The sequence below is a fragment of the Moschus berezovskii genome, chromosome 25 (assembly GCF_049115385.1).
Source record: "Moschus berezovskii isolate FMDL1 chromosome 25, NW_MosBer_1.0, whole genome shotgun sequence".
NCBI lineage: Eukaryota > Metazoa > Chordata > Mammalia > Artiodactyla > Moschidae > Moschus > Moschus berezovskii.
In genome coordinates, this window is record NC_142484.1 from 29,889,855 (window position 1) to 29,914,618 (window position 24,764).

The window sequence follows — 24,764 nt, forward strand, 5'->3', positions numbered from 1 at the left end:
TATTTACTATGAAGAGAGGCCTTATGCATAGAATAATTTTTAAAAAGGATTTCCTGGTTGAATGTTTATTATATATTTTGTAAGTAATTATAGAATGTGGATTTATGAGGCATGGTTCCCTGGAGAAGGTCACATAAATTACACATCTCTTTGGGAATATCAAATGCAGATGTTCTATAATGCAAATGCTCCCGTCTAAGTGAAACAGCTCTGCAAAAACTCACTTGGAGCTCTTATCTATTACTGTAGGCCATAGAGTATGAATCCAATAAAAGAAAAATCCTGCAAAGCTGAAATCAATGACTGACCTTTCCTTGCTTTCTCTAAACCTCTTGATTGACTGCTGTACCTTTGAAATTAATAATAAAGCTTCATAGTAGGTAAGTTCTATGCTGTGTGGGAGTTTGATCTGCAACAAACAAAGCATTAGAAAAGAAGGGGAAAATACAGTATAAAATGTTTAAAAAGACTGTCAACCAATTTAAACTGACCAATATTTACAGAATATCACATCCAAGAAATGAAGAGAGCTCATCAATTTTAGGTGGACATGGGAAATTCATCAAAACAAATGATCTAGTAGGCAAGACCAGTTTAAATACATTTAAAATATTGAAGTCATAGAGACTTGTTCTTTGGTCACGATGAATTTGGAGAAGGAAATGGCAACCCACTCCAGTATTCTTGCCTGGAAAATCCCATGAACAGAGGAGCCTGGCGGGCTACAGTTCATGGGTCACAAAGAGTTGGACACGACTGTATGACTAACACACACACACACACACACACACAATGAATTTAAGTCAAAAGCAAATAACACAAAGGATAGATGCATTAATACATTTTTAAAAGGTTAGCAATTCATTTCTAAGTAATCTATGAGTCAAGTGGGAAATAAAACACTTTTTAAATATTTTAAATTGGATGTTATGGAATGCAAGTAATGTTTGTATGGTAATTTATAGCTTTAAACATTTATGGTAGAAGAGAAAATTTAGAATCAAACACCTAATTTTATACCTAAAGAAACTAATAAGAGTAAAGTAAACCTAAAGGAAATATAAAAAAGAAAATAAAGATAACAGCAGTCAATGAAATAGGAAAGAAAATTTGCAACAGAATATAGTTAATGAAGCTAAAATTTGGTTTTTTGAAATGGTTAGTACAATTCATAAACCTCTAGCAAGACTGACCAAAAAAGGGAAAATAAAAATGTCCAGTACCAAAATGTACTGGACCTAGAGGTGACAGCGGAAAAACATTCTGAATGTACTAAATTCTACTGAATTGTTATTTTAAATTGGTTAATTTTATGGGAATTTCACCTCAACAAATTAGTTTCCTAAATTAAAAATTTTAAAAACACTTAAAATTTCCACATCAGAAATAAATCAGAGGACATCTTTGTATTCATATAGTTTTGGCTAAAACAATGTATTTAAAGCATTCTCAGTCAAAATGGTGAGCTCACAATGTCTTGCACTAGTGGTCTGATCAAAATGAATACTGGTGTTCTAATGCACTAGTGGTCTGATCAAAATGAACATAGATACTGCATTGGAAATGTGATTGGAATAAATATTTTGATCATAAACAGTATATGACTAACAAGGTACAACTGCTGAATTTCTTAAAATTCAGTGTTTCTTGAGAAGTGCTTGGAATAAAGTCTGGTTCATGAATAATCGTGATCCACTCTGTAGTGTAGGTATATTTTAAAAACTCTTATACTCCTCTACTAGAATATATGAGTTTCCTTACAAAAAGAATCATATCTTGCTTGTGTTGACTTTTCACTAAAACTAGTTGGTCTATATACATATTACTATTTGGGAAATATTTGCTGAGCTAAATTAAACCACTTTTCTTTTTTGATGTTCAAAAACAAAAGATTTATTATAGACAATTTTTCAAAACAAGTAACTTCCAAAGTGTCATAGTAAACCATGTAAAGTTTAGATAGTGAAATAAGTCACTGAGTCATCAGAAATAGCACTATTCAGTTTCAATATTTCTACTGCTTATGGCCGCTGATTTCAAGTACCTAGCCTTGAGGCTGGCAAGCTTGCCCTACAGCAGCAACAAACAAGTTGCAGGTCTCAAAATCTTTCAGTAGTTAGATAAAGGTTAGTTCAAATGAGATATGGCTTTTATTTTCAATTTAAGTGGGTTCTCAAATTGGACTAATACTCTATCATTTTGCTGGCTATGTAAGAAGTCACATATGGAAACTTGAGTTTTTTTGGTGCCATTTTTGTGATATGTCTTTGTGCTGAGGGTACACCATTTCTGACTGCATGACTGGCATGCCACATGGACAGCTCCTGTTTACCAGTTCCTAAGAGTGAAGATATGCCTGAGTGTTGGGACAGCATTTGCATCTTCTTAAATAATCACAAAATCCTGGGCTGAAGCTGAACATGCACCTGGACACATTCATCTAGCCTATGGTTCTCAATGGGAGCAATAGTCATTTTCTCAGATGACATGTGGAAATATCTAGGGCATTTGAGATTGTCACAATGATGCAGTGACATCACTGGATGCTAAATATCCTACAATGTGGAGGAAGAGTCCTGATCAACACAGAACTGAACACTCTCCATAGTTAATAGTGTCTCCTATTGGTTCAACCCACCTTCAACCACAACTAAACAAAAAGAGAAACTTCTCCAAGCACACGCTGCTTCTCAGAACCATCCACAGAAATGAACTAATTAGTCAAGACAAGAATAAGGGGTGAGATCCTTCAGAGAGAAACTCCAGAAAATACCCTGTTTGATTATAAAAATTTTGTTATGGGGATAACACTTTGCAGAACTTGTCTAAGTCATAAGTGTGGTCTTCACTTGTCTGATGGGTAGGACAGGATTTGAAAATGAGTCTGTGGTCTACCAACCACTTGACACATAATGAAAGTTCAATAAATGGAAGCTATTATAATTAATTTCAACTACTAGTAATTTGAATAATAATTATGAAAAAATTTAGAAACATTTCCTATATGAAAATAAGTAAAAGGAGACAGAAATACATATACATATATAATTTTCTTGACTATGCCAAAGACTTTGACTGTGTGGATCACAATAAACTGTGGAAAATTCTGAAAGAGATGGGAATACCAGACCACCTGACCTGCCTCTTGAGAAACCTGTATGCAGGTCAGGAAAAACAGTTAGAACTGGACATGGAACAACAGACTGGTTCCAAATAGGAAAAGGAGTACATCAAGGTTGTATATTGTCACCCTGCTTATTGAACTTATATGCAGAGTACATCATGAGGAACGCTGGGCTGGAAGAAGCACAAGCTGGAATCAAGATTGCCGGGAGAAATATCAATAACCTCAGATATGCAGATGACACCACCCTTATGGCAGAAAGTGAAGAGGAACTCAAAAGCCTCTTGATGAAAGTGAAAGAGGAGAGTGAAAAGGTTGGCTTGAAGCTCAACATTCAGAAAACAAAGATCATGGCATCTGGTCCCATCACTTCATGGGAAATAGATGGGGAAACAGTGGAAACAGTGTCAGACTTTATTTTTGGGGGCTCCAAAATCACTGAAGATGCTGATTGCAGCCATGAAATTAAAAGACGCTTACTCCTTGGAAGGAAAGTTATGACCAACCTTGATAGTATATTAAAAAGCAGAGACATTACTTTGCCAACAAAGGTCCGTCTAGTCAAGGCTATGGTTTTTCCCGTGGTCATGTATGGATGTGAGAGTTGGACTGTGAAGAAAGCTGATCGCCGAAGAATTGATGCTTTTGAACTGTGGTGCTGGAGAAGACTCTTGAGAGTCCCTTGGACTGCAAGGAGATCCAACCAGTCCATTCTAAAGGAGATCAGTCCAGGGTGTTCACTGGAAGGACTGATGCTAAAGCTGAAACTCCAATACTTTGGCCACCTCATGCGATGAGTTGACTCACTGGAAAAGAGTCTGATGCTGCGAAGGATTGGGGGCAGGAGGACAAGGGGACGACAGAGAATGAGATGGCTGGATGGCATCACCGACTCAATGGACATGAGTTTGAGTGAACTCCGGGAGTTGGTTGCAAAGAGTCGCAAAGAGTCAGACACGACTGAGTGACTGAACTGAACTGAACTGATGTGTTAATATACTGTATTGGTGTTTTTCTTTCTGAATTACTTCACTCTGTATAATAGGCTCCAGTTTCATCCACCACATTAGAATTGATTCAAATGCACTTTTTAATAGCTGAGTAATATTCCACTGTGTATATGTAACATGGCTTTCTTATCCATTCATCTGCCATTTTTAAGTTTTTTGAAATAATGATTTAATTATGCCCTGGGTTATTCCTATAAGAGATCTAGATATCTGGATCACATGGTAAATGCAGAGGAAATCATCAACTTTTTGAGCTCTGACTTTCACTGATAACATTATATAAAAAGAAAAAGAGCAACAATGATAAGACATTGGAACACAAGGATAAGGGGCTGAAGACTATTCCAGGAAGAGAGCCTATCATTGATAAATGTTTGTTGGCAGAGGAACGGAGGGGCAAGAGGAGGAAAATAGGGGATTCCAAACAGATAACCACACACAGATATCCTGAGCAGGAACCTAAGCACCGTGGCTGGGATGCAGATTTTGTGCAAGTAAGGCAATACATGCCAAAAGTGGTGTGATCAGTTACCTCAATCCATTGTAGTACAACCTCTTATAGTCAACATTTATTCTAGTGATATTTTCATCCGCAAGTTCCTGAAGGGTATAAAATGTGCCCACGTGCTGAAAACCAGGAGCTTTGCTCTTGATGTACTTTCTCTCAGAACCTGGTAACCAAGCAATCTACAAGGAGAAATAGGATGTCTTTCAGTGGATAATCAGCAGTCTAGACACAAATAGCCCCATGTAGAATGGGAGGAGACCCATTCCAGCATGGGTACATTTTACAGGGAGCAGAAAGATTCCAGCCTTTGGTGAACGAGTCAACCTGACTTAATATTGTCTAATGAACTTTTTTACAATTTACTTTAAATTGGAAGATAATTGCTTTAGATTGTTGTGGTGGTTTCTGCCATACAACATGTAACGAACTCCTATAATGAGGCTTTCACCAAGGTTGTTCTGGAACTGAGTTTTCCCAGTTAACATAATGGGACCAAGGGTCCACAGTGATATCATACTAGCCAAAGTGGGTAAGGAGTTGGTAGGTGTGGATGAAAAGTCAGAATTATAAACATCTCCTCTGGCTGATGATGCTAAAAATCATCTTTGAGCAGAGTCATATCCTGCTAACAGGGGATGCTATTTTGACTCATCTGTGGAAATAGTTCTATTTGCAAAGATACGTACTTGTTTCACTCATAGCATTCTTCCATATTTTGAACTTTTAAACATTTGGAATGATTAGCTGCCAAAAATGCAGAAAGTTCTGAGAAACAAAATGAACATATCTCTGCTCAAATAAGAACCAGATGTCCTTTCTATATTATTAATGAAAACCAAGTCCTCAAAGCCTTAGTGTTCCATGCCCAGGCCCTTTCTAATAGATGTATGTTGGTGATGGTGAAGGTCACATTGTATAGCAATCACACACATTCCCTTTTAACACACTGGTGACATTTCATTTGCTTTGGAACAGCAAATAGCCTCAATGTTTTCCCCAATGATGTAAATTTAACTGAGTCATTCTTACATTGCCACATGTAGCTGTATAAGCTACCAACTCCATTTCTATAGAGAGCAAAATTATTTAAGGATCCCAGGAAAGACCTACAAGGTAGGTCAGGTTCAAATGCTATGCTCTTGGGACAAACAATCCACCTCCCAACCTCTATCATAAATACTGAGACAGACATACCAGATGTTGTTCAATCTTAGAGTCAAGGATCACGCTTACTACAAGGTGGATATACGATGATCTGGAAGGATGTCTTGGAGGAGGAGCATTAAGATCAAATATCACCAATTTTTTTTCCTTCTGTGCAATTGCCAATAAATCAGTTAGTTTAGCAATCCTCTGATTTCTTGCTCTTTTCTTATCAGCCTCTGATAAGGGTTTCATACGAAAAAATGGTTTGATCTAAAAATAAGTACATCAGAGAAAACATTAGCTCCTATCAAAAGCATTTTCCAATTCTCCTGTGTTTAGCCCCACACCCAGCCCTACCTCCATGTTGATCCATTACCATTCAACCCACCAGGATTTCTGAAATACTGGTCCTGAGAGTTGCCAAGAAGTTGCCAAGAAGAGAAATTAAATGTAATTTCCATTGGAAGTAATGGTATTTGCAATGATTTATTCTATATCATAGAACCTGTTGTATTTGTACTAAAGGTTCTTTCTATTCTCTAGAACTCCCTTTTTAAACTTTTTTAAAACTCAAGGTAATACAATTCATTTTTAGTTTCAATGGTTTCCCACATTCTCTCTCACTGTCCTCGTTATGGGAAATGAAAAAAAAAATACGCTTTAGCTTCAGACTGAATTGGATTCAAACCCACCTCTATCATACATCTGCCTCCCTTGCCACATTCACCTGTTACAAAACTTTCCTCTACTTGCACAGCTTAGTTCAAATGCTACCTCCTCATGAAGACATCCTGAAATATTTCTGAACAGAAGAGACTTTGATGGCATTAAACTCCAATGACTAATTTTATGCCTCTTTAATTCTGTTCTCTATACTTACTTATTTGTATATATCTTAAACCAAATTCAAATCTTGGCTTCATATGCTTCTTGCTTTGTAACCTTGGTAAAACCATTTATATTCTCAAAGTCTTTATTGTTCAAATTATAAAATGGGAAAGGGGAGGAATAATCTATGTATTTCTCATGATTATTTTGATGATTAAATATAGTAAAATATTTTCTGGGTCTAGGAGAATGTCTGGTACACAGAATACAGCACAATTCACAACAGTCCCCTCAATTTTATACCTCTACTCAACGTAACTTTCTCACAGCAGGAACTGTCAACATTTTTAAGACACAGCATTTTATCTTACACCTCAGTCCATATATATATATAGTCTATATTAAGCTTAGTAGATGGCTACTTTTACCATTATTTGCCAACTTTAGATCACTTGTTGGTAAAGTTGGTGATAGATGGCTATCTTTCAGAAGGAAGCAGTAGCTACCTCACATTTTCTCAAGACTACTTTTCTTCCTTTGTCTCAACACAACTTAATCTTCATTCTTATTCTACCCTCTGCTATTTCGTCTCATTCCCATAACACCCTAAGAAAGCTGATTTTTCTCACTTTTTTCTCAAGAAAGAAAGAATCATATTTCATAATACCAACAAGGCAGATCATCAGTATTGAATTAAACCGTGGTCGAGATCTGAGCTGAGTCAATAACTAAGTCTTTTCTTTTTTTTTAGTTTATTTATTAATTGGAGGCTAATTACTTTACATTATTGTATTGGTTTTGCCATACATTGACATGAATCTTCCCTGGGTGTACATATGTTCCCCATCTTGAACCCCCCTCCCACCTCCCTCCCCATCCCATCCCTCTTGTTCATCCCAGTACACCAGCCCCGAGCATCTTGTATCATGCATCAAACTTGCACTGGCGATTCGTTTCACATATGATAATATACATGTTTCAATGCCATTCTCCCAAATCATCCCACCCTCGCCCTCTCCCACAGAGTCCAAAAGACTGTTCTATACATCTGTGTCTCTTTTGCTGTCTCGTATACAGGGTTATCGTTATCATCTTTCTAAATTCCATATATATGTGTTAGTATACTGTATTGGTGTTTTTCTTTCTGGTTTACTTCACTCTGTATAATAGGCTCCAGTTTCACCCACCTCATTAGAAATGATTCAAATGCATTCTTTTTGATGGCTGAGTAATACTCCATTGTGTAAATGTACCACAGCTTTCTTATCCATTCATTTGCAGATGGACATCTAGGTTGCTTCCATGACCTGGCTATTATAAACAGTGCTGCAATGCATGTGTCTCTTTCAATTCTGGTTTCCTTGGTGTGTATGCCCAGGAGTGGTATTGCTGGGTCATATGGCAGTTCTGTTTCCAGTTTTCTAAGGACTCTCCACACTGTTCTCCATAGTGGCTGTACTAGTTTGCATTCCCACCAACAGTGTAAGAGGGTTCCCTTTTCTCCATACCCTCTCCAGCATTTATTGCTTGTAGACGTTTGGATAGCAGCCATTCTGACTAGCGTGAAATGGTACCTCATTGTGGTTTTGATTTGCATTTCTCTGATTATGAGTGATGTTAAGCATCTTTTCATGTGTTTGTTAGCCATCGTATGTCTTCTTTGGAGAAATGTCTGTTTAGTTCTTTGGCCCATTTTTTTTATTGGGTCGTTTATTTTTCTGGAATTGAGCTGCAGGAGTTGCTTGTACCTCGAATAGCCAAAACAATCTTGAGAAAGAAGAATGGAACTGGGGGAATCAACCTGCCGGACTTCAGGCTCTACGACAAAGCCACAGTCATCAAGACAGTATGGTATTGGCATAAAAACAGAAATATAGATCAATGGAACAAAATAGAAAGCCCAGAGATAAACCCACGCACCTATGGACACCTTATCTTTGACAAGCGAGGCAAGAATATTCAATGGAGAAAAGACAGTCTCTTCAACAAGTGGTGCTGGGAAAACTGGTCAACCACTTGTAAAAGAATGAAACTAGAACACTCCCTTACACCATACACAAAAATAAACTCAAAATGGATTAAAGATCTAAATGTAAGACCAGAAACTATAAAACTCCTAGAGGAGAACATAGGCAAAACACTCTCTGACATAAATCACAGCAGGATCCTCCAAGACCCACCTCCCAGAATATTGGAAATAAAAGCAAAAATAAACAAATGGGACCTAATTAAAATTAAAAGCTTCTGCACAGCAAAGAAAATTATAAGCAAGGTAAAAAGACAGCCTTCAGAATGGGAGAAAATAATAGCAAATGAAGTAACTGACAAAGGATTAATCTCAAAAATATATGTCTTTTCTTAATCCTCAAAAACATAGGCATTTGCTTCATGACTCAAGATTTCCTTAGACTCTACCAGTTCTAGACTAAATGATCCATTTAACTGCTAGACCTTCATGTGGGGAAAACAGTGGAAAAAACTGGACGGGAAAGATCAAAAACAGATTTAAACAACTCATTTGTGCTTAATTTCTAAAATGCCCCCAAATGGCAAAGGGAATAGGAAATCCATTATACAAGGATATTCATGAAGCCTTTCCCTTAAGGACAACTTGAACAAAAAAAAATTGAAATAGCAAAAACTATCAAGATTAACAGGAGGGTTTAAAACTAGATTCCAGTAGCTTTAAGTAGTAATATGGGTAATCTAATAGCTTAGGTAAATCAGGCCTCACCTTAAAATACTCAGAAAAATATACTGGAATGGGACAAAGTCAATTTAGACTCTCTCTAGCCTGTGAGTGAACATTTTAAAAAGGCTCAAGTAAGTAACAAGCTAGAAATAGAGACAAATTCTCCACAAAACACCTTGTTTCTCTAGTAAAAAACATTTTTAAATGGTTCTCAGTTCTCTATGTCTGTGCTTAGAGAAATTACAAGTAGAAGGGCTGCTGGATGATCTAACTTATCAATTTGTTAAAAAAACAGGATAATCAGAGTTGTGGCCAGCATGGCACAGTAGAAAAAGCCTCCACTCTCCTTCTGCCACGGACACACCAGAACTACAACCACGGGCAGAACAAGTATCTTTGAGAAGAACCTAAAGACTTGTGGTGGTACAGTGGATAGAAATCCACCTACCAGTGCAGGAGATACGGGTTCAGTCCCTAGTCCAGAAAGATTCCACATGCCGTGGAGCAACTAAGACTGTGTGTCACAACTACTGGAGCCCATGCCCTAGGGCCCTCAAGCCACAACTAAGGAACCCCTGTGCCACAACCACTGACGCCTGAGTGCCGCAACTACAGAAGCTTGTGCACCTAGAGCCTGTGCTCAGCAACAAAAGAAACCACAGAAAGGGGAAGCGTGTATACCACAATGCAAAGTAGCTCTCATTCACTGCAACTAGAGAAAGCCAGAACACAGCAATGAAGATCCAGCACAGCCAAAAAATAAATAAATTAAAAAAAAAAAAACTAGTAGAGAACATTTCCACAACTACAGATACAAAAAAGGACTCTAGAGATGTTATATAGTTAAGACCCATATGTCAGGGAGGCAATCCACAAAAGGAAGGATACTCACAACTGCAGAATATTCTCCCCAGAATCATGGGGTCTGGGTCCCACAATAAGACTCTCCAGTCCAAAGGTCCTCTACTGTCGCTCAACAGAAGAATGGATAGGGAAGATAGGATACATATATACAATGGAATATTTCTCAGCTGTAAAAAGGAAAAAAACTGGGTCATTTGTAGAGATGTGGATGTATCTAGATGGTCACAGAAAGTAAAGTCAGTCAGAAAGAGAAAAACAAATATCATATATGAACATTAGCATATATGTGGAATATAAAAATGGTATAATTATTTTATTAAGAAAACATAAATAGAGATACAGATGTGGAGAACAAATGTTTGAACACCAAGGGGGAAAAGGGGATGTGTGGGATGAATTGGGAAGTTGCGATTGACATATACACACTATTGGTACTATGCATAAAATATACAACTAAGGAGCATCTACTGTATAGCTAAGGGAACCCCATTCAGTTCTCTATGGTGACAAATGGGAAGGAAATCCAAACAAAAATGGATATATGTATACGTATAGCTGATTCATTTTGCTATACAGTAGAAACACAGCAGGGTAAAGCAATTATATTCTGATAAAAATTAATTTTAAAAACACAAACACATGGAGGCTAAACAATATGCTATTGAACAGTCAATGAGTGACCAACAAGTTAGAAATACAAAATTTTAAAAATAGCTGGAGGCAAATGGAAATCCCAAGATCCAAAAGTCTATTGGATGCAGAAAAGGCAATTCTAAGAGGGATGTCTATAGTCATACAAGTCTACCTCAGGTAAAAAAGGAAATCTGAAAATATGCACCTAAAGGAAAGTACAAAGTGAAAAAACAAAATCCAGTGTTAGTCAACTAAAGATATAATGAAGATCAAAGCAGAAATACACAAAATGGAGAATAGATCGATGATCCTAAGGGCTAGTTCTTTGAAAAGATAAACAAAATTCATAAAACTTTAGCCAGAAAAGTGATGAAGGGCCCAAATAAATAAAATAAGAAATGAAAGAGGAGCTACTGACACCACAGAAATACAAAGGATTGTAAGAAATAACTGCAAATAAAAATACGCCAATAAAATGGACAACCTATAAGATATAGATAAATTCTTAGCAAGGTACAATCTCTTAAGACTGAATATGGAAGAAATAGAAAGCATGAACAAAACAATTACTTGTAACGAAACTGATAACCTAAAATTCCCAACAACAATACTCCAGCAGCCCTTTCCTAAAATTTTTATGCTAGGAATCTTCTTTGCAAAAAGAATAGCCAGAATAAAAGCACCATAGAAAAATCAGTATCAGGAGTTGCAGAAAACTCTACTGAATATTATTTGACTATCAGTATGGACACTAGTATATTGATTCAAAAAGTAAATAAATGGTCATGGCAGCAGAATTCCTGAGGGAAAAAGAGCAGGAATAATTAGTCAAACCTGTAAGAGTTCACATTATCTCTATTGATAACTTTTGCCTAAAATCTTCCTAGTGCTGAATTTAAGGAAGATCTAACCCAACTATAATGTCAGACTTAATATAACAAGGATTAATTATATCTCATATTAGTCCACTCAATATATCTTATTTCATTTATTTTTCAAAAAAATTCCCAAACTCAGGCAGTAGGAGGATATAAATTCATTCAGTGTCTGTGAGTTATTAACCAGTTATATCCAAAGGTACTCTCTCTGGTTCTATATTTACTTTCTTTGTGTCTTTATCCTAGCTTATGAAGATCAACACTGACTGCCCTGATCAGACAAAAATCAACAATTGGCCTGGAAAGTTATGCTTCAGGTTTTACTAAAGGGTCATCTTACCGTTTCTTTTGTTTTTAATTTATTTATTTTAATTGGAGGCTAATTACATTATTGTATTGGTTTTGCCATACATTGACATGAATCTGCCCCAGGTGTACAGGTGTTCCCCATCTTGAACCACACTCCCACCTCCCTCCCCATCCCATCCCTCTGGTTCATCACCAGTCCAGGTTCGATGCATCCTACCATTTCTTAAGTCTTAAACCAAGATGTTAAGCCTATGCAGTAATCCACACTGAAATACTAAGACTGAATTTATAATTCTGTTCACAAATCTTCTAAGGAGAAATTTAGCTCTATAAAACACAAACAGTTCCTTATCCAGGGTTCAGCAAACTTATGTGTCAAGAGACAAGTGTCAAATATTTTTTTCCTTTGTGTGAGACAGAGCTCTGTCTCAACTACTGAACTATTATAGTGCAGAAACAACCATAGACAATTCATAAGTGAATAAGCATGGCTGTGTTTCAATAAAAATTTATTTACTGACACTAAAAACTTGAGTTTTATGTGAGCTGTACGCATCATGAAACATTATTCTTCTGATTTTCTCCAGTGATTTAAAAATTCAAAAACCATACACAGCTCTCAGGCCACAAACCACAGCCGCTGGGCTGAATTTAGACAGTAGGCTGCAGTCTGTCAGCTCCTGATCTAGGCCAGGTTTTGTGCAACACTGTATGGAAGAACCCAAACCAACTTTTGGGTCGATATTGGCTAAGGAAGGGACATAAAGTAATGAGAGATTATGAATCATGAAAAGTTATCAAAAACCAACCAACTAAAGAAAATTCAGATGATTTCTAGGAGCCTCCACCACAACCTCAGCCACAGGCACTATGGCTTCTGAGTAACAGTGAATGATGAAGTCACCAAAGTTTTTAATGATGTGAAAGGCTCCCAAAAGTGCACCTTTAAAAAGCAAGATGATTTATGCCAGCTCTAAAGATATCACTAAAAAGAAATTTACATGTATTATTAAACATGAAGTGAAGAAGTGAAGTGAAAGTCACTCAGTCGTGTTCAACTCTTTGTGACCCCACGGACTACACAGTCCATGGGACTCTCCAGGCCAGAATACTGGAGTGGGTAGCTTTTCCCTTCTCCAGGGGATCTTCCCAACCCAGGGATCAAACCCAGGTCTCCCACATTGCAGGCAGATTCTTTACCAGCTGAGCCACAAGGGCAAGTAAATGGCTTGCACAGTCTTAACAACTGGACTGCCAGAGAAGTCCCAGCAAGATCTTTTCTGATCCACCACCTAGAATAATGAAAGTAAACACAAAAATAAACAAAAGGGACCTAATTAAACTTAAGTGTTTTGCACAGAAAACAAACGCACAAACAAAATGAAAAGAAAACCCTCAGAAAAAGAAAATATTTACAAATGAAGCAACCAACATGGCATTTATCTCCAAAATATAAAAACAGCTCATGCAGTTCCATATCAAAAGAACAAACAACCCAATCAGAAAACGGGTGGCAGATCTAAACAGACATCTCTCCAAAGACATATGGATTGTTAAAAAGCACATGAAAAGATGCTCAACATCACTAATTAATGGAGAAATGCAAACCAAAACTTGAATGAGGTATCACTTCACACTGGTCAGAATGGCCATCATCCAAAAAAATGGACAAAACAAAATATGCTGGAGAGCATGTGGGGAAAAGGGCACCCTCCTAGACTGTTGGTGGGAACATAAACTGGTACAGGCACTATGGACAACAGTATGGAAGTTCCTTAAAAAATGAAAATAGAGCTACCATATGATCCAGCAATCCCACTCCTGGGCATATATATAGGGAAAAATGTGGCCTGAAAGGACACATTCACCCCTGAGTTCATTGCAGCACTGTGTACAATATTCAGCACACAGAAGCAACCTAAATGTCTTCAAACAGGAACCGATAAAGAAGACGTGGTACCTATATATAATGGAATACTACTCAGTTACAAAATAGAACAAAATAATGCCAGGCACAGCAACATAGACAGACCCAGAGACTGTCATACTGAGGGAAGAAAGTCAGAGAGAGAAAGATAAATATATGGTATTGCTTCAGCTCAGTTCAGTTGCTCAGTCATGTCCGATTCTTTGTGACCCCATGAACTGCAGCACGCCAGGCCTCCCTGTCCATTACCAACTCCGGAGTCCACCCAAACCCATGTCCATTGAGTCGATGACACCACCCAACCATCTCATCCTCTGTCATCCCCTTCTCCTGCCCTCAATCTTTTCCAGCATCATGGTCTTTTCAAATGAGACAGCTCTTCGCATCAGGTGGCCAAAGTATTGGAGTTTCAGCTTCAAAACCAGTCCTACCAATGAATACCCAAGACTGATCTCCTTTAGGATGGACTGGTTGGATTTTCTTATATGTGTTTTTAAAAAAAAGCCTACAAATGAACTTATCTATAAAACTGGAGTTACATATGTGGAAAATAAACTTATGGTTATGGGCTGGAATGAATAAACTGGAAGATGGATGGACACATTTTATTTGCTATTTTACAACTCATTTAATGGAAGAATACATAGTCCTTTCATGTGCATTTGTAACAATATAACAGGTCATATTCTGAACCATAAATGAACTTCAATAAATATGAAAATATACAAAGTATGTAATCAGACCGGAACAGCATTAAACTAGAAATCAATAGTGAGATAACTAGAAAATCTGAAAGCACCTGGAAATTCAAAAAGAAAATTTCTAAATAAACCATGGGTCAGACTTCCCTGGTGGTTCAGCAGTAAAGGATTCACCTGCCAATGCAGGAGATGTAAATTCAATCCCTGGGTTGGGAAGACTCCTAGAGAAGGAAATGGCAATTCACTTCAGTATTCTTGCCTGGGAAATTCCATGGAGAGAGGAGCCTGGCAGGCTACTGTCCATGGGTCCCAAAGAGTCAGACAGGACTTAGCAACTAAACAATAACAAGAAAGAAAACTTAAGGGAAGTTTTTAAATATTTCAAAATAAATAAAAATTAAAATACAGCACATCAAAATCTATGATACAGTTAAGGTGGTATTAGAGGTAAATGTATAGTATTAAATGCTTATAATGGAAAGAAAAAATAACTAAAGTAACCTAAAATTGACCCTTTTGCAAACTACATAAAACCTAAAATCAAACCCAAAGCAAACAAAAGAAAGAAAACATAAAGATCTGAGCAGAAATCAACAAAACCACATACTGTATCTCTAATAAGATCAATAAAATGCATAGATCTCTAGGGCAGGGGAGGAGAGACAATTACAAATTATGAAAATCAGGAATGAAAAAATGGAATATAACCACTGATCCCAAAGTCATTACAAGGATAATAAAAAATCTTATGAACAACTCTATATCCACTCATTCAACCACCTTGATGATATAGAGCCATTACTCAAAATACACAAACTATCAACAAATACTGAAGATTTTCAGATGGCATAGGCTTTCAGTTCTAGAAATTCTATTCAGTTATTTTTATATCTTACATCTCTCTCATTATGTTATTTTCTTTTTTTTTCTTTTTATTGGAGGTTAATTATTTTACAATATTATATTGGTTGGTTTTGCCATACATTGACATGAATCCGCCCTGGGTGTACATGAGTTCCCCTTCCTGATCCCCACTCCCACCTCCCTCCTCCCCTTATCCTCCCTCTAGGTCATCCCCGCACACCAGCCCCGAGCATCCTGTAACATGCCTCGACCCTGAACTGGCGATTCGTTTCACATATGATAATATACATGTTTCAATGCCATTCTCCCAAATCATCCCACCCTCACCCTCTCCCACAGAGTCCCAAAGACTGTTCTATACATCTGTGTCTCTTTTGCTGTCTCATATACAGGGTTATCATTTCCATCTTTCTAAATTCCATATATATGCGTTGGATAAGAAAGCTTTGGTATATATACACAATGTTATTTTTCTCTAAATCCTTGATACACTTGGAATAGCTTTTGAAAACTCCCTTTCTCTTAATTCTATCAGCTCTTTTTTTTTTCTAGATCTTTATGTGTAGCTTTTCCCTGGCTTTAAGTCACATTTTCAACCTTCTTTGTATGCACAGTAATTTTATTACTGGATCTTATACACTGTAACTGTTACACTATTAGGTGTCTGAGTATTGGTGTCTCTCCTAGTTTTTTTTTTTTTTTTTTTTGGTGGTGGTGGTGATTTAGTCGCTAAGTTGTATCTGATTCTTGGGACCCCATGAACTGTATCCTGCCAGATTCCCTTGTCCATGGGATTCTCCAGGCAAGAATACTGGAGTGGGTTGCTATTTCCTTCTACTGGGGATCTTCCCAACCCAGAGATTGAAAGTGGGTCTCCTGCAATGCAGGCAGATTCTTTACCAACTGAGCTACAAGGGAAGTGCCTCTTTTTGGGGGGGGGGGGGGGTATATTATGAATAAATCAACTGGATTTTTTTTAAGTGGGTCTAAAATAGCCTTTAATTTAGAGCTGGTTTAGGCTTGTTATTATGGTGTGACCTTTCTGGGGTTTTTACTGAAGTTCCCATTTGTCCAAAAAAGTCTATCTTCTAATATGGCTAGTTAGAACTTTAGTATCTTCCAGGCACATGTGAGCTCTTATTGTTCAGTCACTCAGTCGTGTCCAACTCTTTGTGACCCCATAGACTGCATCATGCCTGGCTTTATTTTCTTGGACTCCAAAATCACTGTGGACGGTGACTGCAACCATGAAATTAAAAGATACTTGCACTCTTTCCATTGTTTCCCCAGCTGTTTGCCATGAAGTGATGGAAGAGATACCACCATCTTCGTTTTTTGAATGCTGGGTTTTAAGCCAGCTTTTTCACTCTCCTCTTCCACTTTCATCAAGAGGCTCTTCAGTTCCTCTTCACTTTCTGCCATAAGGGTGGTATCATCTGCTATCTGAGGTTATTGATACTTCTCCCTGCAACCTTGATTCCAGCTCATGCTCACCCAGCCCGGCATTTCACATGATTCTGCATGTAAGTTAAATAAGCAGGGTGACAATATACAGCCTTGATATTCTCTCTTCCCAATTTGGAACCAGCCCGTTGTTCCATGGCCGGTTCTAACTGCTGCTTCTTGACCTGCATACGGGTTTCTCAGGAGGCAGGTAAAGTGGTCTGACATTCCCATCTCTTTAAGAATTTTCCACAGTTTGTTTTATTCCACACAAAGGCTTTAGCATAGTTAATGAAGCAGAATTAGATGCTTTCTGGAATTCTCTAGCTTCTTCTATAATCCGATGAATGTTGGCAATGGATGTGAGCTCTTAATGATGTTGTTGTCATTCAATTGCCTAGTTGTGTCTCTTTGCAACCTCATGGACTGCAGCACAATCAGACTCCCTATCCCTCACTGTCTCCCCAAGTTTGCCCAAGTTCATGTTCATTGCACTGGTAATGCCATCCAGCCATCTCATCCTCTGACGCCCTCTTCTCCTTCTTCCCTTGATCTTTCTGAGCATCAGGGACTTTTCCAATGAGTCATCTACTCACATCAGATGACCAGTATACTGGAGCTTCAGCTTCCGCATCAGTCATTCCAGTGAATATTCAGGGTTGATCTCCCTTAAGATCGACTGGTTTGATCTCCTTGCTGGAGTCTTCTCCAGCACCATAGTTCAAAGGCATCAATTCTTTGGTGTTCTGCCTTCTTTACGGTCTAGCTCTCATAACCATATGTTCTTAGAATGGTTCAAATAAAAGGTCCCTATTAGTACTTTGCCCAGCCTTGTAGAACTTCATCCTATTTCTGTGTTTCATAGATATTAAAAACATACTCAAGCCAATCCCATGCAGATTTCTAGAGGCCCTTCTCGGGAAAGCTTTCTCACTTTTGAACTTCATCCCTCCAAATTCCAGACACTCTGATCTCCCAAAAATCCAATCTCTTTCTCCTCAAATCCACAAGACAGCTATGCTTTGCTTAGGGTCCTCATGCTGTAAGACCTGGAAAGTACATTCAAGCAAAACACGAGGGCAATTATAAGGCGAGAAGTATTCCCTTCTCTCATGGATCACAGTCCTGCACTGATTGTTGTCCAGTATCTGAGAATGACTATTTAAGCTCTTTGCTTTAGTTTTCTAGTTGTTTAAGGCAGGAGAACACAACCAGCACCTGCAAATAGTCATGGCTAGAAGTAGAAATGTCCATGCTTCATATATAGCTCAACATTGTGCATTAAGCCCTCAATATGGAAGGAGTTGTTAAAATGGGAAATTTTTAAATTCCTAGTTAATACTGTGCAGGTAAAATGATAATAGAAATACATTTCAGAGATGGAAAAAGATTTTTAACGTAATAAAGAATGGATTGGAAGTACCAGGAGAGCTGTTAATGTTCTCAATGCCCATCATATCATCTTCCTTCTCAGGTGGGTGTGGGTGCTGAGTGGAATGCAGGATCTTAGTTACTTGACCAGGAACTGAACCTGTGTCCCCTGTATTGGAAGCATGAAGTCTTAACCACTGAACCAAGATAGGAGTCACAACATGTTCTTACTCTTAAGGGAAAGAGAAACAGACCAAATCTTTTGAAAATAGTTATGCATTATAGCCTATTAGTAGATTATTGTATTCTCCTTTCTGACACTGTTATTTACTATCATATAATAATCAAATTCATTTTAATTATCATGTGATTTCTGCTTTATTCCCATGTTCATCTGAAGATTTTTCCTACATGATACAGAACAGAAATAGGAAAAGTTAACCTCAAAATCATGTTTGAGAGGCCCTTACAGATAATCTGTCTACTGATATGCAAGGAAGAAACTCATGGAAATAGCTTTCCTAGTGTAAGCTGACACTGCCATCTCAATTAGAAACCAATCCAACTGATCAGGGGACTGAGTCAGAATTTTCAAGACTAAATTTTAGACAGGAACAGATAACTCCCAAGAAGTACATTGATAACCCTAGATATAGTAGGACATTACCTACACCAGATTGAACAAACTGATGAGGGCAATCTAATCATGCATATTCATCTTTTCTTTTTGGAAATTGTTGGTACTCCTTTCTTCTTATTTGGCCACATCATGTGACTTGTGGGATCTTCGTTCCCTGACTAGGGATTGAACCCAGGCCCTCAGCAGTGAAAGTGCTGAGTCCTAACCACTGTACCACCAGGTGGGATTCCCTGTTACTACTCTTTTAAACATTCTACTTCCTCATGGGTGTATGAGAAAACCCATTCTCTTTTGATTTTTTTTCTGTTACACTTGTGCAAAACATTCTTTTATTTAGTAACTTGTTCTCAACACCCCTCTGAATTCAGGTAAAATGCTTTTTACTGAGCCACTATGTTTCATGGCAATGCAGCCTTTTGCAAAAGCTGAAAATATGTACTCCTTTACACTGGGATATAATTGGAAAAATTGATTGTGTCATCAAGGTCATAACTGAAGGATCATATTTTAGAATACATGTCATTCAATCCGAAAGAACAAGCCACCAGTCCCCACAAAGGACACATGCATCATTGGTATTTGGAATCAAAGCCTACAGCTTTCCTAGGCAAACATTTGGTGTCCCTTGTTGTACTCTATCCCAGTATTACAGTAGCAAGAAAGATCACTGATTACCAGGAACAGGAGAGAGAAATTTGCCCACATTTGTAGGTATATCTGTGAAACCTGATTCAAGTGAACTTCTCAAGTCGTAGGAAGAATAAGAGTCTGGAACAGTAGCCACTATTTAAAATGAAATTCTAGATTCCCTATACATGCTCTAGACAGAACCTCGTTTATTAAGCTTAAATAGTTATTTAACACAATATGAATCAAGATTTGCTGATTATACAACAACAAACCTTATGTGCATTAACTAACCCTTTAAACTGCACTGGATGCAAATTAATAAGGTTAAATAACACAAAATCACAATAAGACCTTCCTCTAAATAATCTACAGAGGTTATTTAGAGCACAAGCTGCTGCTGCTGCTAAGTCGCTTCAGTCATGTCCGACTCTCTGCGACCCCATAGACGGCAGCCCACCAGGCTCCCCCGTCCCTGGGATTCTCCAGGCAAGAACACTGGAGTGGGTTGCCACAAGAGGGAACCTAAATTATTTAAAACTCAGAAATGAAGCATAAGTTCATCATTGAATCCTCCAGTATCATTGTAGCACACTGTTTAACAAGCACACCTAAAGATCATCTGACTCTGATGGGAATGTACCTTTCTTTGAATTGCTGTGTCCAATACTTTGGCCACCTGATGCAAAGAACTGACTCATTGGAAAAGACCCTGATGCTAGGAAAGATTGACGGCGGGAGGAGAAGGGGACAACAGAGGATGAGATGGTTGGATGGCATCATTGACTCAATGGACATGACTTTGAGTAAGCTCTGGGAGTTGGTGATGGAGAGGCAGGCCTGGCGTGCTGCAGTTCATGGAGTTGCAAAGAGTCGGACAGGACTGAGTGACTGAACTGAACTGATTTACAATGTAAAGTTAGATGTTGACTTCTAGAAAACTCCTAGTAGAGATACAAATGAGTTTTCATAGAGAAGACAACTCTAAAATTAAGTTTTATTATCACAGAGTGTATTAACTGAAATAACTGTATCCAACTTAGCAATGCAATTCTTAGTATTTCTTTGTTGCACTGAGAAATTGCATGTTGGTTTCTCACTTTTCTCTTGACTGGGTTTCATCATCCTGTTTGTTCCCATATTAATGTGCTAAATAAAACTTGTACCTAGTTCATTATCTTTATGCATGAGATAAATTTCTCAAGTAATTCTTCTGTAATCTTGAGATTTATTCTCTCACAAAAGTATATAAAAATGTTCCACACAAAGGTTGGTTTTACTAAAAAATAGGAACTCAGCTGAGCTTCCAGGGACAACTCCCAGAACTTTAGTATCTATTTTTATTTCATTATAGATCAGATTAGGTATTTAATTTTCACAAGTAATCTCAAGAACAGTAATTATACTGACAAATAATAATCAACTCATCACCACCATCAATCCATAACTATACCCAACCAATAAAGAGCACCCAGAAAAACCTTCACAAACAAAACCAATTTCTTTACTACAAAAAATTATCCAAACATCCAAATCTTTTAAATCCTGTGCCAATACCACCTTGACTTCCTGCCTGCACAACATGGAATCAAAGAAAGCTCTACTATTAAACCTAAAAATAAAGCCTCCTTCAGTTCAGTTCAGTTCAGTTCAGTCGCTCAGTCGTGTCCGACTCGCACGCTGGTAAAGTCATGCTCCAAATTCTCCAAGCCAGGCTTCAGCAATATGTGAACCGTGAACTCCTGGATGTTCAAGTAGGTTTTAGAAAAGGCGGAGGCACCAGAGATCAAATTGCCAACATCCGCTGGATCATGGAGAAAGCAAGAGAGTTCCAGAAAAAAAGCCTCCTAGATAATCATATTTGAAGTCAAGCTTTCAGATACCCTTCAGTAACCAGAATAATCAAAAAACTAAACACTGTAAACTTACCACCTAAACAAGCTAAAATGAAACTATTAATCCTATAAAATAAACAAACCGTTATAACAACAAATCCAATTCCATCACTTACAATAAGACTTTCACAAACCACACATTACACATCAGATTAATAGCAGCCTTTTCATTTGGAATACATGTTTCTTAAAACATTACCTATGGTAAACTAGTGAAAGTGAAAGTTGCTCAGTCATGTCCGACTCTTTGAGAACCATGGTCTATACAGTCCATGGAATTCTCCAGGGGTAGCCTTTCCCTTCTCCAGGGAATCTTCCTAACCCAGGGATTGAACTCAGGTCTCCCACATTGTGGGTGGATTCTTTACCAGCTGAGTTACAAGAGAAGACTTTGATATGGCAAACTAAGCCTATATACATTATACATACTAAAGAAGCCTCTCGAGTCTTTATGTTTCTATTTATTCATGTATGATGAGATTTATATACAGAGCCTACACACACACACAGAAACCTGGAATATCAGATGGATACCACTATTTCATACATGGAAACAGCATTTGTGGGCTATATACTCATATGAGAATAAGTATTCTGAGGTGATACAGTCACTATAAACCAACATTTAGCTGTCCCTTATAGTAATACTTGTTAACAGAATGAATTTGAGGTATATAATTCTCTCTTTACCTAAGTCTTAACTTGTCACCTTTTTAACATGAAAAAGGATCAAGTCAGTCTTCAAGATTAACATGTAATATAAATAAAATTCCATTCCACCTATAACATATACAAAATTACCTGAAGATTTATTTTCCTAATTACACAAGTATCTAATAAAAGAGCTATTACCACAGCTGACCCCCAAGTATTGTAGCTCTGCTGCCATAGGTGCTAGCAATATGAATGTCTGCTGTTTGGCCTGCTCAGATATTTGTTGTCAAAATCAAAGACTCAAAATGAGTACATCTGATTGATAAAACCTAGGTTGCATGGAGTCCCTGTACACATATGATAACCTGGAAAATGTCAGTTGTTTTTTCTTAAACTATCTTGAAGACAGGCTTGACTTTTTTACCCACTTTACAATATTCAGAATAATTCCAAACCGTCTTATTTACACACTGCTATCTTCTCCTCATAACGTTTTTCTGATTCTTTTCTCAGTGTATATCCCATCTCCTCTGTACCTCTCCTTTTCTCTCTCTCCTTCCCTTCACCCTTCCTGTCCTCTTTCTTTCATAAACACACACATACATACACACACATACACTACATATCTTCTTGCGCCAGTCTACTATAATATATGAAACAAACCACCATTATTGTCCATGGTTCCCCTCAGCAATAATCTTCTTTCAGATTAAATGATAGCTTTGCATGAAGTTCTCCAATTCTCTCAGGTAGTACCACCTCACGAGGGCATCAAAATTATACTGTATACAGTGTATTTTTTTCTAGGAGAGTGTGTGACCATGTATAACAAAAGGATTCCGTTTTTTGACCTGGGAAATGCATCTTACCCATGCATCTGAAAACCATTTGCCTGCATTCAGAGTCGACAGGAATCTCCAGTTAAACAAGGAAGGGTGTCTACTGGAGGCATTTGGCAGGACCTCCCTTATATTGGTTGTTCTCCTCAAGTCATAGTCATGCATGAGAAAAGGCACCCCATCAAAACTGTAGGCATGGGAAGAAAAGGAAAATGGGAGAAATGGCAGAATACAGTCAACTTGGCAGACAGGGTTCTCAGAAAGCCCATCAAGTTCAGAAGTCTAAGGTTCCTTATTCCCTCCCATATCACAAAAAAGGACTAAGTGTCAAAATTTACATGATATCAGTATTTTTCCACCCTAGGGATCTCTTTTTGGGGTTTCTAAATATCATATTATTTATGGTGAAAGTATAGCTTCCCAATCCAGGGATGTTTTAGAATGAAAAAAAAGGTAATGACCTGAGAGTAAGGTAAGTAGGGTAGACATGAGGTAAGGCCCAGTGCTCCCCAGAGCCACATGAACCAGTTCAGTTCAGTCGTTCAGTCCTGTCGAACTCTTTGCAACCCCGTGGACTGCAGCATGCCAGGCCTCCCTGTCCATGACAAACTCCCTGTGTTAACTCAAACTCACATCCATCCAGTCAGTGATGTCATCCAACAATCTCATCCTCCATCGCCCCCTTCTCCTCCCGCCTTCAATCTTTCCCAGCATCAGGGTCTTTTTCAGTGAGTCACTTCTTCACATCAGGTGGCCAAAGTATTAGAGTTTCAGCTTCAGCATAAGTCCTTCCAATGAATATTCAGGACTGATTTCCTGTAGGATGGATTGGTTGGCTCTCCTTGCAGTCCAAGGGACTCTCAAGAGTCTTCTCCAACACCACAGTTCAAAAGCATCAATTCTTCGGCACTCGCTTTCTTTATAGTTCAACTCTCACATCCATACACAACTACTGGAAACACCATAGCTTTGACTAGATGGACCTTTGTTGGCAAAGTAACGTCTCTGCTTTTTAATATGCTCTCTAGGATGGTCATAGCTTTTCTTCCAAGGAGCAAGCATCTTTTAATTTCATAGCTGCAGTCACCATCTGCAGCAATTTTGGAGCCCCCCAAAATAAAGTCTGTCACAGTTTCCATTGTTTCCCCATCTATTTGCAATGAAGTGATGGGACCGGATGCCATGACCTTATTCTTCTGAATGTTGAGTTTAAAGCCAACTTTTTCACTGTCCTCTTTCACTTTCATCAAAAGGCTCTGTAGTTCTTTGCTTTCTGCCATAAGGGTGGTGTCATCTGTGTATCTGAGGTTATTGATATTTTTCCTGGCAATCTTGATTCCAGCTTGTGCCTCATCCAGCTCAGCATTTTGCATGATGTACTCTGCATATACGTTAAATGAGCAGGGTGACAATATACAGCCTTGATTTACTCCTTTCCCTATTTGGAACCAATCTGTTGTTCCATGTCCAGTTCTAACTGCTGCTTCTTGGCTTGCATATAGATTTCTCAGGAGGCAAGTAAGGTGGCCTGGTATTCCTATGTCTTGAAGAATTTTCAACAGTTTGTTGTGATCCATACAAAGGCTTTGGCATAATCAATAAAGCAGAAGTAGATGTTTTTCTGGAACTCTCTTGCTTTTTCAGTGAACCAATGGATGTTGGCAATTTGATCTCTGGTTCCTCTGACTTTTCTAAATCCAGCTTGAACATCTGGAAGTTCTCGGTTCAGGTACTGTTGAAGCCTCGCTTGGAGAATTTTGAGCATTACCCAGCTAGCATGAGATGAGTGCAACTGTGCAGTAGTTTGAACA

General features: G+C 38.0%; 1 protein-coding gene across 1 annotated transcript in view; it reads right to left on the minus strand.

The window, feature by feature from the left end:
- Positions 1-24,764, minus strand: part of LOC129548372 (glycerophosphodiester phosphodiesterase 6-like) — a 102,857-nt gene that overhangs the window by 35,656 nt on the left and 42,437 nt on the right. Inside the window, exons 10-12 of the mRNA XM_055414899.2 lie at positions 22,984-23,140; positions 5,837-6,058; positions 4,667-4,821 (exon numbers count right to left, since the gene is read on the minus strand). Coding sequence (XP_055270874.2) covers positions 4,667-4,821; positions 5,837-6,058; positions 22,984-23,140 — 534 coding nt within the window. The remainder of the gene's footprint in view (positions 1-4,666; positions 4,822-5,836; positions 6,059-22,983; positions 23,141-24,764) is intronic.